The sequence below is a fragment of the Sus scrofa genome, chromosome 13, assembly GCF_000003025.6.
Source record: "Sus scrofa isolate TJ Tabasco breed Duroc chromosome 13, Sscrofa11.1, whole genome shotgun sequence".
Taxonomy (NCBI): Eukaryota; Metazoa; Chordata; class Mammalia; order Artiodactyla; family Suidae; genus Sus; species Sus scrofa.
This window is the reverse complement of record NC_010455.5, coordinates 151442915-151457066: the sequence shown is the minus strand read 5'-3', so window position 1 is coordinate 151457066 and position 14152 is coordinate 151442915. Positions and strand designations below refer to the sequence as shown.

The 14152-nt window shown below is 38.1% G+C and overlaps 1 protein-coding gene across 8 annotated transcripts in view; it reads right to left on the bottom strand.

The window, feature by feature from the left end:
• Positions 1-14152, bottom strand: part of CD47 (CD47 molecule) — a 60132-nt gene that overhangs the window by 30998 nt on the left and 14982 nt on the right. For all 8 annotated transcript variants that reach the window (XR_002337499.1, XR_002337496.1, XR_002337498.1 and 5 more), the window contains 1 exon segment: positions 5400-5489. Coding sequence is in view for 4 of the 8 variants with exons in the window: in XM_021068528.1 (XP_020924187.1) it covers positions 5400-5489 (90 nt within the window). In the remaining 4 variants the exon portion in view is untranslated.

The window sequence follows — 14152 nt, the reverse complement described above, 5'->3', positions numbered from 1 at the left end:
ACAATGCCGGGTCCTTAACCCACTGAGCCACAATACGAACTCCTTTCATCAATGTCTACGTTTTCAGAGTATAGGTCTTTTGCTTCCTTGGTTAAATATATTCTTTTTTTGATGCAACTGTAAATGGGATTGTTTTCTTCTCTTTCTTATAGTTCATTCTATGCAAGAGATTTCTATATATTTATCTTATATGCCACAACTTACTGAATTCATTTACTAGTTCTAATAGTTTTTTGGTGGGAGTCTAAGGTTTTCTATATGTAGTTATCATGTTATCTATAACTGTGACAATTTTGCTTTTTCCTTTCCAATTTGGATGCCTTTTATCTCCCTTTCTTGTTTAATTGCTGTGTCTAGAACTTTCAACACAATGTTAATTAAAGTGGTGAAAGTGGGCATCCCTGTCTTATTCCTAATCTTAGAAGCCTTAAGAATTTCTCCATTGAATGTGATGTTTGCTGTGAGTTTGTTATACATGGTCTTGGTTATGATGGGTATAACCACTCTCAACCCACTTTGTTGAGAGTGGTTATCACCAATGGGTGTTGGAGCGTGTCAAATGTTCTTTCTGCGTGTATTGAGAGGATCAAATGACTTTTATCTTGTTTATGTGTTGTATCATGTTAGATTAATTTGCAGACACTGAACCATCCTTGCATCTCTGGGATAAATCCCACTTGATTATGATATATGCTCCTTTTCATGTATTGCTGAATTCATTTTGCTAGTACTTTGTTAAGGATTTCTGCATCTATGATCATCAGGGATATTGGCCTGTAAATTTTCCTTTTTTCTTAGTGTCTTTGCCTGGTTTTGGTATCAAGATAAATCTGGCCTCAAACAAATCTGAGGGTGTTCCTTCTTCATTTTTTTGGAATAGCTTGAGAGGAACAGGTAATAACTCTTCTTTAAATGTTTACTAGATTTACCAGTAAAGCTATCTGCTCCCTTTTGTCTGTTTGGAGTTTTTTTTTTAAATTCTGAAATCAATTTCACTCTCAGAAACTGGTCTGTTCAGATTTTTTATTTCCTCCTGATTCAGTCTTGGCATACTGTGCATTTTAAATTATTTATCTATCCCTTCTAGGTTGTCTAATTTGTTGGTATATAATTGTTTGTAGAAACCTCTTATGATCCTTTTTTTTGGTGGTATAAACTGTGCTGTCATTTCTTAATTTATTTATTTGGTCCTTTCTCTTTTTTCTTGATTTGGCTAAAGGTTTATCAATTTTATCTTTTCAAATAACTAGCCCTTAGCTTCACCGACCTTTTTCACCTTTTTTTTTTTTCAGTCTTCTTTTAAAATTTTTGCTCTGATCTTTATTATTTCCTCTACTAACTTTGGGTTCTGTTGGTTGCTCTTTTCTAGTTCCTTTAGGTATAAAGTTAGGTTGTTTATTTGAAATTTTTTTTTTCTTAAGGAAAGCATGTACCACTATAAACTTCTCTCTTAGAACTGCTTTTGCTGCATCCCATAGATTTTGGATCATTGTGTTTCCATTTTCATTTGTCTCCAGGTATTTTTTGACTTCTCTTATGATTTCTTCAGTGGCCCAATGGTTGTTTAGTGGCATGTTGTTTAGCCTCCATATATTTGTGTTTTTTCCATTTTTCTTTTTGTATTTGATTTCTGTTTTCATGTTTTTACATAGGAAAAGATGCTTGATATGATTTCTACCCTTTTAAATTTACTGAGACTGGTTTTGTGGCTTGGCATGTGATCTACTTTGGAGAATATTCCATGTGCACTTAAAAAGAGTGTGTATTCCATAGTTTGGGGATGGAATGTTCTCTATATTAATTCCACCAAATTTGATGTGTCATTTAAGGCCAATACTTTCTTTTTTTAAAAAATGATAGTTGATTTACAATGTTCTGTCAATCTCTGTTGTCAGCAAAGTGATCCATTTATATATATACATATACTCTTTTTCTCATATCATCTTCTATCATGTTTTGTCTGTTTTCTTATTGATTTTCTGTGCAAATGATCTCTTCATTGATGTTTTAAAGTCTGCTTTTCTTGATAGGAGTATTGCTACTCCGGCTTTCTTTTTGTTCCCATTTGCAAGGAACATATTTTTCCAACCATTCACTTTCAGTCCATAAATGTCTTTAGGTTTGAAAAGAGTCTCCTGCAGGCAGCATATAGATGGTCTCATTTTTGTATCCATTCGGCTACCTTGTGTCTTTTGATTGGAGCATGTAGTCCATTTACATTTAAAGTAATTATTGATAGGTATGCACTTACTGTCAATTTCTTTTTTTCTTTTTTCTCCTGGCTGCACCTGAAGCATGTGGATGTTTCTGGGCTAGGGATCAAACTGTGGCACAAAAACAACCCAAGCTGCTGCAGTGACAGTGCCAGATCCTTAACCTGCTGCATCACAAGAGAACTCTGCTATTGTGTTGTTTTCTGGTTGCTTTTGTAGTTTTTCTCTGATCTTTTCTTCTTTTTTTTCCCTTGTGGTTTTATGATTTTCCTTAGTGTTTGGGTTCCTTTCCCTTTACTTTTTAGGTACCTATTACAGGTTTTTGGTTACCATGAGATTTATATACATAGACCTATGTACACGGCAGATCGTTTTAACCCAACAGTCACTTAAGTTCAAACACATTCTGAAAACTACATTTTTACTCCCCCAACCATCTACATTTTTGCTGTTATAGTTACATCTTTCTACATTTTAAAGACAAATAGCACTTAGTGTATTCATATTTTATTTTACAACTTTTGTCATTTAACCTTCTTTTTAAAACTGACAATCTACTGCCTTTACTATATTATTTGTCTTTGTGTGAGTTTTCCTTTCATATATATTTTTTTTTTTGTCTTTTGTCTTTTTTTGTTGTTGTTGTTGTTGCTATTTCTTGGGCCGCTCCTGCGGCATATGGAGGTTCCCAGGTTAGGGGTCCAATTGGAGCTGTAGCCACCGGCCTACGCCAGAGCCACAGCAACACGGGATCCGAGCCGCGTCTGCAACCTACACCACAGCTCACGCAACGCCGGATCGTTAACCCACTGAGCAAGGGCAGGGACCGAACCCGCAACCTCATGGTTCTTAGTCGGATTCGTTAACCACTGCGCCACGACGGGAACTCCCCTTTCATATATTTTCTTATCTCTAGTGATGGTCTCGTCTTTTCCATTTAAATAAGACCCTTTAACATTTCTTGTAAGGCAAATTTAATGGTGATCAACTCTTAGGTTTTGCCTGTCTGGGAAATTCTTTCTCCTTTCAATTCTTAATGACAACCTTGCCAGGTAGAGTAATTTTGTCTGTAAGATTTTTCCTTTCAGCACTTTTAAAATATTCCATTCCTGTCTGACCTGTAAAATTTCTGCTTAAAAAACTGGCTTATAGCATTATGAGGGTTTTCATGATTGTAACCAGTAGTTGTTTTTCTTTTGCCATCTTCTAAAACTCTCTTATCTTTAACTTTTGCCATTTAATCATGACATGTATTGGTGTGTATCTCTTTGAGTGTTTCTGGATACTCTCTATGTTTCCTAGAGCTGAATATCTCTTTCATTCCCCTGATTAGGAAAGTTTTAGCCATTATTTCTTCAAATACATTTTATGCCTCTTTCTTGCTCTCTTCTCCTTCTGGGACCCCTATAATGTGAATATCGGTATGCCTGATGTTGTCCCAAATGTCCCTCAAACTACCCTTATTTTAAAAGTTCTTTCTTTCTATTCAATTTAAGTGACTTCCAGTACTCTGTGTTCCAGATCATTGATCTGTCCTTCTGTATTGTCTAGTCTACTGCTGCTCTCTAATGTATGTTTCATTTCCATTGTTGTATTATTCAGCTCTGATTTTTCTTTTTTTTAATTCTCTCTTTGCTGAAGTTCACACTGTGTTCATCCATTCTTCAGAGTTCAGTTAGCATCTTTATGAGCATTACCTTCAACTAGCAGGTAGATTGCTTATCTGTTTTATTTAGCTCTTCTTCTGAGATTTAATCTTTTTTTTTTTTTTTTTTTTTTTTGTCTTTTTTGCTATTTCTTGGGCCGCTCCTGCAGCATATGGAGGTTCCCAGGCTAGGGGTCGAATCAGAGCTGTAGCCACCAGCTTACGCCAGAGCCACAGCAACGTGGGATCCGAGCTGCATCTGCAACCTACACCACAGCTCATGGCAATGCCGGATCGTTAACCCACTGAGCAAGGGCAGGGACCGAACCCGCAATGTCATGGTTCCTAGTCGGATTTGTTAACCACTGCGCCACGACGGGAACTCCTTGAGATTTAGTCTTGGTCTTTCATTTGAAACATACTCCTCTGTCTCCTCATACTTCCTAATACTATGTCTATTTTTATGTATTAGGTAGGTCCATTTTATCTCTCAGTGTTATAGAAGTAGCCTTATGTAGGAGATGTCCTGCTGTTTTTCAAAGTCAAACATTCTGGGTGCTTGTATTCTTGGTTTAGGACCCTCAGAATGGGGAGCCTGACATAAGACTGGACCCCTCAGTCCTTGGGGAGGATCTCTGTTGTGATTTTTATTTCCACTTACCCTTAAGTGTGGTCCTGACTAGAATGTCTATCTGCCCCTCCTACTCAACTGGTTGTGGTTTCTTCTTTATATTTTTAGTTTCAGAATGTCTTCTCTACTAGTCTTTAGGTCATTCTGAGAGAGTTACTCTAAAAGTAGCTGTAATTTTGGTGTTCCATGGAGGAGGTGGGCTCAGGGTCTTTCTGAGCCATCTCGATCCTCTTTCTACAACATCCTATCTTAACATTAATGTAGGCTGTAACCATTTCTCTACTAAAGAGAAGTGTGTGTGTGTTAAATGCTCTGTAAACATTAAAACCGGAGTTCTCGTCGTGGCGCAGTGGTTAACGAATTCGACTAGGAACCATGATGTTGCGGGTTCGATCCCTGCCCTTGCTCAGTGGGTTAACGATCCGGCGTTGCCGTGAGTGGTGGTGTAGGTTGCAGACGTGGCTTGGATCCAGCGTTGCTGTGGCTCTGGTGTAGGCCGGTGGCTACAGCTCTGATTCAACCCCTAGCCTGGGAACCTCCATATGCTGCGGGAGTGGCCCAAGAAATAGCAAAAAAAAAAAAAAAAAAAAAAAGACAAAAAAAAATTAAAAAAAAAAACATTAAAACCAGCTGAGTTAAAAGTATTGTTATTATTAGGAGTCCCAATATTCATTCTGAAGAAGTTAAAAAAAAAAAACCTTCTTAGGACTATTAAAAGTAAACTGCTGCAAATTATGAGGGTAAATATAGACTTCAAGGAGAATATTAATACTGACTATATAGTCTCATTTATCCCATTAACATACTTTTTAATACAATCTGGTTAAATACAATATTTCACTAATACTGCCTCCCAGAAATAATTATTTAACCACCAAAACATAAATGAAAAATAGAAATAAATACTTACTCAAAATACCAAACTGTCCCCAGAACAGAAGTATAGCCAAAATTGGGAAAATAACAATGAGGATATTTTCATTTGGAGAAAACCATGAAACTGGGAAGAAAGAAGACAAAAATCACAATTAACATTTATTATAATCACTTTAACTCCTGCCAGTGAAGGGTCAACAATACACTTCATTGTGAAAATGGAGAAATAAAAATAATTAATTAAAACTTTAGCCTTAAAACAAATTACATATGTAATCTACTTATATAGCGCATTTTACTTATGAAAAAAGAAACTAGTTGTTTAAGTGTTTTGTATCACATTTTCCCTAACTTCTGATTTGTGGAAGAAGGTAGTGTGGTACAGGAGCTGAAAACAAGGTTCTGCAGCCACAGTGTTTGGCTTTGAAACCCAACCCTAACTTAGAATCTCTGTGACCTTGGACAAAGTATTAACACCTCTCTGCTCTTCAGGGTCCTCAGCTGTTACACTGGTACAGCTTGACTGCTGTGATTATTAAGAGTTAATACATGCAGAGGGCCTAAAGCAAAACTTGGCACTTACCAAGTGCACAGTAAACATTAACTACAATTATTAGTTGTCATTCCTATGGTAAATATCTGTATGTGCAGTGTGCCAGGAATGTACTTTAAACCAACAATGAAGTCTTTCTGCAAAAACTGACTCAGCGTATCAAAGTGAGGAAGTTGTACAACTGGGTACCTTTACCTTATTCTGACTGAAACCAAGATAGATGTGAGCCTTAGCTTTTCTCAAACTTACTCTGGAATAGAAAATATATTTATGAATAACTAGGCTTCAAATGACTGTTTACATGTAAAGTAACACCAGAGATTCTGGGTATTAAGGAAGCTTCTATTAAGTGGATCACAAGTTACCGAGAGAATGAGACTATAACTATACAGTCTATATAAAGGAAACTGTGACATTAAGATATCAAATAAGATTTGTTGAAAACTTTTTTTTTTTTTTTGCTTTTTAGGGCCGCACCCTCCACATATGGAGATTCCCAGGCTAGGGGTCTAATCAGAGCTGTGGCCGCCGGCCTACACCACAGCCACAGCAACACCAGATCCAAGCTGCGCTGGTGACCTACACTACAGCTCACGGCAACTCCAGATCCTTAACCCACTGAGCGAGGCCAGGGATTGAACCCGCAACCTCATGGTTCCTAGTCGGATTCATTTCTACTGCACCACGATGGGAACTCCTGTTGAGAACTTTTTAAAAATTAAGTTTAATTGCCTCTTATCAACTCTCAAGACCATAATTTTACCTGTGAAATTTCTTCTCTAACAATAAAGCCAAATAAATGCACTGAAAGCATTTCAAAGTTTGCCTATATAGAAGGAAGTCTCTATGTGAAGAACACTTCTAAATGCTGCTCAAACCAAGCACTTGTGTCCCTCTAAAATTAACCCTTTCAAATTTTCCACTGCTCAGACTCCATATCAGCATGTAAGGAACCTCGTGGACTTTCATACAATAATGCCAACCATGCATTTCTTGTGTTAAGATTAGAATGGTAAACTCTGGTAAATGTTCACAATGATCCCTAGACTATAACATTATAAATTCCATCTTTTAGGTATTCCCTTTCCATAATCTGCCATTCTGCCCTACACATAGTGGAGATTCAATTGGTTTATAGCTAAAAGTTCCAAAGGTCATAGGATGAAAGACAGTCTTTTGCAGGGTGGGGAGAGGAATGCTCTCATGGTTGCAGATTTCTACCAAGAGACAGATGTCTTCAGATATTCTGAATTAATACCTTCATTTCCAACTGAACTACTGAGAACCTTCCTATACCAAAGATAACTCATTTCAATTCAGTCTAAAATCCTACCAGGAAAGACCTTCATGAATCACTCTCAGGTTTTCATATCTAATGCCTAAAGGATTTGGTAAAAGCTCTATGATCTAATGACTATTCTTAGGCAACTTATTTTTCTCTGCTTGTTTTATTATTTTGAGTTGTATACATTAACTCTTTAAATTATTCCAATTATTTTATGAGGATTAATTAACCCCTCATCTTTGAGGAAACCGAAGCACAGTGAATTAAAGGTCGCCAGTGCCTTAAACTACCACGTTCCAAACTGACTCTTGACACTCCACGCCCTATGCCTCCACCAATCCCCCCACAGTCTTCCCCATTTCCGTAGCGGTGACTCCATGTCTCCAAAACCCTGGACTCATCCTTGACCCCTTGGTTTCTCTCACTCCCCGACTCTGGGCTGAAAGTAAATCATGTGGTCGCTACCTTCAAAATACAGCCAGGATCTGATGTTGTGTTCCAGAAAGGCTGACAATGAAATGTTCTTGCACTGGTCTCCCTCTATATACAATGGGACATCTTCAACAGTCTTAGGATATATTAATAGCAATCTATGAGTGAAAATAAGAGTGTATTTGACCGGGTCTGAGCACTCATTTCTCACTTATTACACAAATATGTATTGAAAGACCACTAAGGGTAGGGTGCTTTTCTAAGTATCTGGGGTTCAAAATTGAATAAGCCAGTTGGGGCCATGAGCTTGAGGAGGGAGAGAGGTTGAAGAACAGCCTCTTGTGGGTAGTAAAGAGAGGCCTCTGGGGAGAGGAACTGGCTCTGAGCCTCAGATTGGAGGAGCTTGTCATGTGAAGAGAGGGAAGAAGATACAAGGAAGGAACTGCAAGTTTGAGAACTGAACGATTCACAAGGGGAGTGTGGCTAGAATTTAATGATAGCAGATGAGATGGAAAGAGTTTGCTGGGGTTAAGATCATGTTGAGTCTTAAGAGTTAAGGAAGCCTGGGGAGTTCCTGCTGTAGCTCAGCGGGTTACGAACCCAACTAGTATCTGTGAGGATGTGGGTTCAACCCTTGGCCTTGCTCACAGGGTTGGGGATCTGGTATTGCCATAAGATGTGGTGTAGGTTGCAGATGTGGTTTGGATCTGGTGTTGCTGTGGCTATGGCCGGCAGCTGTAGTTTCAATTCGTCCCCTAGGTTGGGAACTTCCATATGCCACCACTGTGGCTCTAAAAAAATAAAATAAAATAAAAAAGCAAAGAAAAAAGAAAGCAAGCTTGGATATTTTATTCTACAAGCGATGACAAGTAATCAGAAGGCCTCAAATAGGGAAGAAAAATGACCTAGTTTCTTTAAACTCTTCTTTGGCAGCTATGAAGGGAATGGATTACAGAGAAGCAGGATCTATCAGAAAAGGTAGTGCAGAATCAGGCAGTAGCAGGAAAGTTAGGACATGGCCCACAAATGCAGTCCTGAGTTCAGTTTTACTTATCACATTTAAAGACATAACAGGGAAATTGTTTCAAAGGAAAGTGACTAGAATGGGGATCCTGAAACCGTGAGCAACGGTGGAAAGAACTGGGGATTTTTACCTTAGAGGAGAATAAACTTGGAAGAGAAATACCACAGCCCTCCTAGTGAGTGAGAAATTACAGGGTTGCAAGTTTTAGCTTGACTCTAGGAAGAATGGGAACTGCCCGATAATAGACTAAAATCCTTTGGGAAGTAACAGTCTCATCACGTCAAGTGTTTAAGTCTAGCGTTTACGTAAAAAGTTTGAATGACCAACTACCTGGAGTGTGAGAGAGCCAATTCATGGTTTAGATGGGGATACAGACTAGATGACTAATAGCTGACTCTACACCTCTATGTAGAAATAATAGTGAGAGATATTTCAGTGACAGAGGGTGAAATTACAGAACAAAAATTATTGTCTAAGTGATTCTTCACTGGAGCTTATCAGAATTTCAGAATTAAACTTCACATACTCTCCCCTCTCAGCTTCTACCCCAGTGATTTTGTGGGGGGTAGGTGGGGAGGGGAGGGCAGTATCCATGATTCTCTCAGTTTAAATTCACTGCTGCAGCTCCCTGCTATAATCTATCTTCTCTCACTGACATGAACAATTTGTTACAGTAGGAAAAGTTTGAGGATAACTGAATTGGATATTCAAGTATTGGATGAGATACTGGAGAAAAACACAAAGTTTTATACAAAACTATGTATATGGTTTTAAGCTACTGATTTGTTATGGTAGTATTGTCAGATGATTAACTTTTGTCTCCCTAGGGGAGAGGGAGACAAGAACTTCTCTAAGGTTCCTTTTAGTTCCAAGCTTCGATGGCACTGCAAAAATAAAGTTTAAAATGGACTAAGTACAATAGCAGATATTTCTCCACCTCAGGATTAAGAAAGATGATCCAAGGACATCTTACTCTTACTCCACCAAAGCTATCGCTGACAACCATGTCCATTACTCTCCAATTCCTGGTCAGGTAGAGCGGCTCCCAGGAAAATAAACTCCTGAGGTGAGAGGCAAAGAAGATGTGGCTTATGGGTAAGTGCTGAAATTTTGCTTCCAAGTCTAAATATTATAGAAACCCAGGATCTCATTTCTCTTATCTCTGTGTACAAAATGGGATGGCCTGAAAGAGCCAGTAAATCACTCTAATCAACTGAGTGTGCCTCTTTTTCAAATACATACATGGGTAACCTCTACACAGAGACTATATTTCCATAAAAGAAGATCACAATAAAATTTCTGACACTAAAATTCAAGCTGCAATTTTCTTGATGCTTCAGGATTGTGATGGGGTTTTTTAAATATACTGACTTGGCTAGGATATAGTCCCCAATTATTTAATCAAAGCCAGAATTCTAAGATGGCCCCCTCAAACCCTGCCACCACCACCCCCACCCCACCCCCTCCACCCCCTCCATCAGCTTTTTATAATTCCCTCCCCTTGAAGGGGGATGGGGTATGAAGAGGAAAGATTTCACTCCCACGATTACGTTGTGTCATGTGGCAAAAGGGATTTTGCTGAATGCAATTAAGGTCCCAAATCAGTTGACTTTGAGAAAGGGTGATCATTCTTTTTTTTTTTTAATTTCAGTGAAAACAATATCTTAAGAGAATAACTGGAATTATGACTGTTGACATTATATTAGAACATGAGATTTTAAAAATTCGTACACTTTCTGGAACACTTAAATTAATAACCTGCATGGATACAAATACAACCTAAGAAGGTTTATCATCACTTATTTGACAATGCTTTCTTTGTAACTTAATATACCTAATAAACATAATTAGTTTAACATCTCTCTTTTACAGGGTCAGAGGCAAATCCTTTGAAATTTTCTAAGAATCCTATGGGAAATCTCAAAGTTCTTTGAGGTCAAAAAGTGTTCATTTGGAATTTTATTTGGGGAGGTTGTTAAAATGTCAAAAGATTTGAACATTTGACTGAATAGGATCACAGATTATTAAAAAATAACACTTAATTATCTATTTAACCAGTATGATAATAGAATATATTAAAGGCAAATTTAGAAGTTTACAGAATTGTGAACTAAACAGCTCTTTTAATATTGAGAAGGTTGGGTTTTCTTAAATAATTGAAACCTAAAAAGGACGAAGTGAAGCACAGTCAATTATTTTGGTAAAATAAAATCTTTGCTTCCCAGGTAGATTAGAGAAAGGGTGATTATTCTTAAAGGACAGGGGGAAGATCTAATATGTCCTTAAAAAGGTCTGGGATCTTTCTAGGAGGAAATTCAACATGTCAGAGGGATTCAACAAAAGGAAGATTCTCCCTAGCTGGCTTTAAATGTGAGCGATGCTGTGTGGCAAGGAATGGGAACAACCCATAGGAACTAAGAGATCCCTTCATCAGACCTCTAGCAAAGAAACAGGGACCTCAGCCATGCAATCACCAGGGACTGAATTCTGCCACAATCATGTGCACTCGGAACAAGACCCTGAGCCCCAGGTGAGAAGACAGCTTGGCTAATACCTTGATTTTAGCCCTTTAAGAGTGAATGGAGAACCCAGCCATCCCATGACCAGAACTATGACCTACAAAATGGTGAGCTAATCAATAGGTGTTGTTTAAAGCTGCAACATTTGTAGTTATTAGTACACAACTAGAAAACTAACACAAGAATCTTGAAATGCCTTCATGTCAACATTATGAACACAACGTATATCATGTTGATAATAACAGAAGTGACAACTTTGCTAAACTTGAACAGAACTTTTATTTTATTTTACTTTTATATTTATGGCTGTACCTGCAGTACATAGAAGTTCCTGGGCTAGGGGTCAAATCAGAGCTGCAGCTGTTGCCTATGCCACAACCACGGTAACAAGGGATCCAAGCTGCATCTGCGACCTATGCCTCAGCTTGTGGCAATGCAGGATCCTTAACCCATCAAGTGAGGCCAAGGATAGAACCTGCATCCTCATAGAGTCAACACTGGATCCTTAACCCACAAAGCCGCAACGAGAACCCCTGAACGGAACTTTTAAACAAAAAAACCCTAATAGCTCACTTAGAAAACAGTAAAATTTTAAGCCTCCAAGTTTTTGTATCATTAATACTGTAAATATAAATATTAATAACACATTTTCTGATTATTACTTAAATTTAATATTTGGTGTTTTCACAGAACCATATACAGTGGTGGTAAAAATACTGCTTTTAAAGACAAACAGATCTAGGTTAAAATCCTGGCTATGACTCTAGCCTTGAACAAGTACCCTAACTCTCTCTTGTTTTCTCATCTGTTAAATAGTAAGACCTTTATCTGTTTCCTAGAGTTCTTAGGAAGATGACAGGACACACATACATAAACTATCTGGTATGTTTCCTAATAAATGTAAGATTATTTTGCACTACTTTGGTACTATTGCTTCCTTGAAAGCAGGGATCGTGTCGTAGTCATCACTGAATCCATAGAGCCTCGTGCAATACTTGGCACATAGCAGGTGCTCAATATATCACTGTTAAGTAAGCAATATATTTTGAACAAGCCTGTGATGGAAATGGTATTTCCATTTTGCAGATTAAAAAAAAAACTTGAGGACCAGACTAGTTTTCCAACAAGCCTGTGGAGATGGTGCTCCTATTTTACAATAAAAAAACAGAGGGTCAGATAGATTGAGTTTCTTATCCTAATTTTCCTAAGCTAGAAACTGGTAAAGTATAGAAAAAGTTTTCTGAATTCAAGTCCTGTGTTCCTTCCATGGTACTATACTATACACAAGCACAGAGGTATATAAAATCTTGTCTATCTATCTATATCTTATAGACAGTATTTCCGAAATACCGTGTTCAAAAAAATGGCACAAGGACTTCCCATCGTGCCTCAGCGGTTAACAAACCGGTTTAGCATCCATGAGGACACAGGTTTGATCCCTGGCCTCGCTCAGTGAGTTAAGGATCCAGTGTTGCTGTGAGCTGTGGTGTAGGTCGCAGATACGGCTTGGATCCTGCATTGCTGTGGCTGTGACGTAGGTCAGCAGCTACAGTTCCAACTGGAGCCCTAGCCTGGGAACCGCCAAACGCCGTGGGTGTGGCCCTAAAAAGACAAAAAATACAATAAAAAAATTTTAAAAAGGGCACAAAGAATGGCCACCTTTATTCCATATTCTACTAAGCGGAATTCTAAACAATTTCTATTTCTCATTTATGTCTATATTTGTGAAAAAGTGCAACATTGTAAAAATGGTTTCTATTGCCTAAATCCCCAAAGTCCACATGATGGGTAAGTCTCCTTATCACAATAAATTTTTATTCCACTATAAAGAGTCAGGCTCCAACTAGCTTTTTGTGCAGAGGAGGGTTTTGTTATGTTGTGTTTCAGTCAAAAATAGGTGCAAAAAAGTTCATGACAACAGCAGATGCTGGAAAGGATGTGAAGAAACTAGATCGCTCACATGTTGCTCGTGGGGATGTAAAATGGAACACAACTCCGGAGGACAGTGAGGCAGTTTTCTTAAAAACAAAGCATACATTTGCATACAACCCAGTAATCACACTTCTGGGCATTTGGTCAGAGACATGAAGAATATGCCCACCTAAAAAACTCTACGTGATAGTTCAGAGCAACTTCATTTGTAAGAGCCCCAAATTGGAAACACCTCTGATGTCCTACAATAGGGGAAGGGTTAGACAAGCTGTGACATCCCACAGCATAGAGTATCACTCGGCCAAGAAAAGAGAGAAAGAGAACAAATCACTAATACAGGCAACAACTTGGATCGCTCTCAAGGGTACTGTGTTGAGTGAAAAAAGCCAGTCTCAAAAGACTCCATCCTGTATGATTCCATTCACACAACCATGTTGAAATGACAAGAGGACAGATGTGGAGAACAAATTAGTGCTCACCAGGTCAAAATGAGGGAGACCTCTGTGCTAATGGAGTAGTTCTATAACCCAGTGGGGGTGGTAGTTACATAAACAGACACATCGTAAGATGACAAAGAAACATACACACATGTACCATTGTCAACTTCCTAGTTTTGAATACAAGAAGCTATATAAGATGTAACCATTAGAGACAACTGAATAAAGTACACAGCACCCCTCTGTTCTACCTTTGCAAATTCTTGTGAATCTGTAATTATTTCAAAAAATAAAAATAAGTGCGAAGCCAAATGTCTTCTTGTGAATCTATAATTATTCCGAAAAATAAAAATGGGTACAAAGCCAAAGACCTCCGGTAGTTTTCTACCTTCTCTACAACAAAATGATACCTTCTTATTTTAATGGCTCCAAAGTAAGCACAGTTCATATTTGTATTGGGGTACTTTGGGAAAAAAAGATGAAACAATTATACAAAATGATAAACTTTCTCATTATCTCAGATGTTGTGTTCCTTTCCCATCCATCTACATTCCATCTTCTGGTTTTTCAGGCCTCTGTCACGAGTTTACCATTTAGCTCTCAGT